At 42.5% G+C, this 2,017-nt stretch overlaps 1 protein-coding gene across 1 annotated transcript in view; it reads left to right on the top strand.

Annotated features, from left to right (window-relative positions):
- The window catches only part of LOC106807112 (E3 ubiquitin-protein ligase UBR2-like), a 32,422-nt gene that overhangs the window by 14,335 nt on the left and 16,070 nt on the right, over positions 1-2,017 (top strand). The window contains exon 5 of the mRNA XM_014809373.1: positions 1,559-1,669. Within this exon, the coding sequence (XP_014664859.1) occupies positions 1,559-1,669 (111 nt within the window). The remainder of the gene's footprint in view (positions 1-1,558; positions 1,670-2,017) is intronic.

Below are 2,017 nucleotides of genomic sequence, written 5' to 3'. Positions count from 1 at the left end.
GGAGCGTATAATGACAAATATTTGTCATTATACGCTCCTGATATATATGTATATATCAGGAGTGAATAATAATAGATCTATTATTATTCATCCTGATAATACTACGGCAACTGTACGCGGGCTATAGTACTAGAGCTAGTCAACAGTCAACACCAGCTGTAGTAAAGTGAGATAGTTCTGCTGTTATGATCTTGGCTGGAATGCGTTTGGCTAGGCAAATGACTACTACTACTGTTCTGCCGATGGGCAACCATTACTCCTTTTATTGCCTCATATCAAAGCGTGACAATACCTTGAATAACGTCCCTGTAAATTAGAGGTGGAGAACACGTGTGGGGGGGGGGGGCTAAAACGTTTACCTTACAAGGATTTTTCACTGTATCAACTTACTTATTAATTTTAATTTTGACAGTTCTGACATGGGGTCATTATTATTTTTACACATAAACATAAAATGCAAAAGTTAACTCAAGATCATCGGTCACACGTGATCTAACATTTGTATTGCATGCATGGAATTCATCCATGTTTGTGTTCATCTTTATATTTATTATTATGTTTGATTTTGTGTAGACTCGGTAATAAAAAGCAGATGTGTTATCCGCTTTCTGGGCTGATGTGTGCACTAGGAGTAGACTCTCTCTCTACCTGTAGAGCTCAGTAATTCACAACGTCCTTTTCTGTAAATCTCGACTGTTTTTCTCGATCACTGAGCTCGTAATTACTACCATGTTACCATGTTACCCTGTTACCATTTTGCAGTGTAACTGGGAACTTTAGAGATGAAAATTGATTAACTGTGTTAAAATTACATTGTAATGGAATTCGGGTGCACAAAACAATGACGGCCCTCCTCACTGCTGAGTTACCAAGAAATACATGCAGCCATTGTGGACGTGTTTTAAATAGTACGGTTTAGTAAAATTATTAAAAAAATAATAAACTATCCACTGCCTATGTAGAGGTACAGTAGTACCTACAAGTACTTGCCTGTAGGTACAGTTGCTAAAAGCCAGCTGAAATCTGTTTGAAGCACTACAAAATCTCGACCAGGTATCGATAATCATTCAGTGCTCATGAGCCTTGCTATTGTAGTGCTGAGGTATAAGGACACGAAAAAACACTTTGTTCATTTCTCTCTCTCTCTCTCTCTCTCTCTCTCTCGCTCTCTCTCTCTCTCTCTATCTCTCTTTCTATCTCTCTCTCGCTCGCTCGCTCGCTTCCTCCCTCCCTCCCTCCCTATCCTTCTCTCTCTATCTGCCAGGCTGACGGTCTATCTCTCTCTATCTGTCTTTTCCTCTTTCTCTTCTTCTCTCTCCTTCTCGCCCTCTCTGTGTCTCTCTCCATAATATTTATGTAATCATTGTCAATAATGACTCCTAATATGTATACTATTGTACATGTTACTAATACTATTGCACTAATGGTAATTGCTACTGACAAGTTTAAGGAAATACTGACAGATCTGAGACAGGGTGGCATGGCATCCTCTCTGATCTGAACTCGTCTGATCCAGCAGTCTGTCACGTTCTCAAGTCCTCGGTGCATTGCCTTACAGATGAGCACGTCGGGCGGCGGCGGCTACTGCGACTGTGGCGATGAGGAGGCGTGGCGAGGGCACCCATTCTGTGACATCCACCAGGTCGGCGCCGTGGCGGATGAGGACCAGGTAACGACGCGTGGGTCGCGCGGGGGGTCGCATGCGGTGTGCACACTGTTCAACGTACTGCTGGTTCAGAGATAGATGCAGTTAAATGCTATAGAGTGTCAGATGGAAATGCGCACACGGGGGGTGGGGCAGGGATGCGAGTACGGGTATGATTGCGAGGCGAATGCATGTATGGTTAAGTAAGGCAATGTAAGCCAATGTAAGGCAATGTAAGGCAATGTAAAGTAAGGCAATGTAAGGCAATGTAAGGCAATGTAAGGCAATGTAAGGCAATGTAAAGTAAGGCAATGTAAGGCAATGTAAGGCAATGTAAGCCAATGTAAAGTAAGGCAATGTAAGGCAATGTAA

This window comes from Priapulus caudatus, unplaced genomic scaffold (genome assembly GCF_000485595.1).
Source record: "Priapulus caudatus unplaced genomic scaffold, Priapulus_caudatus-5.0.1 Scaffold196, whole genome shotgun sequence".
In the NCBI taxonomy this organism is placed as follows: domain Eukaryota; kingdom Metazoa; phylum Priapulida; class Priapulimorpha; order Priapulimorphida; family Priapulidae; genus Priapulus; species Priapulus caudatus.
This window is presented reverse-complemented; position numbering and strand designations above follow the sequence as displayed.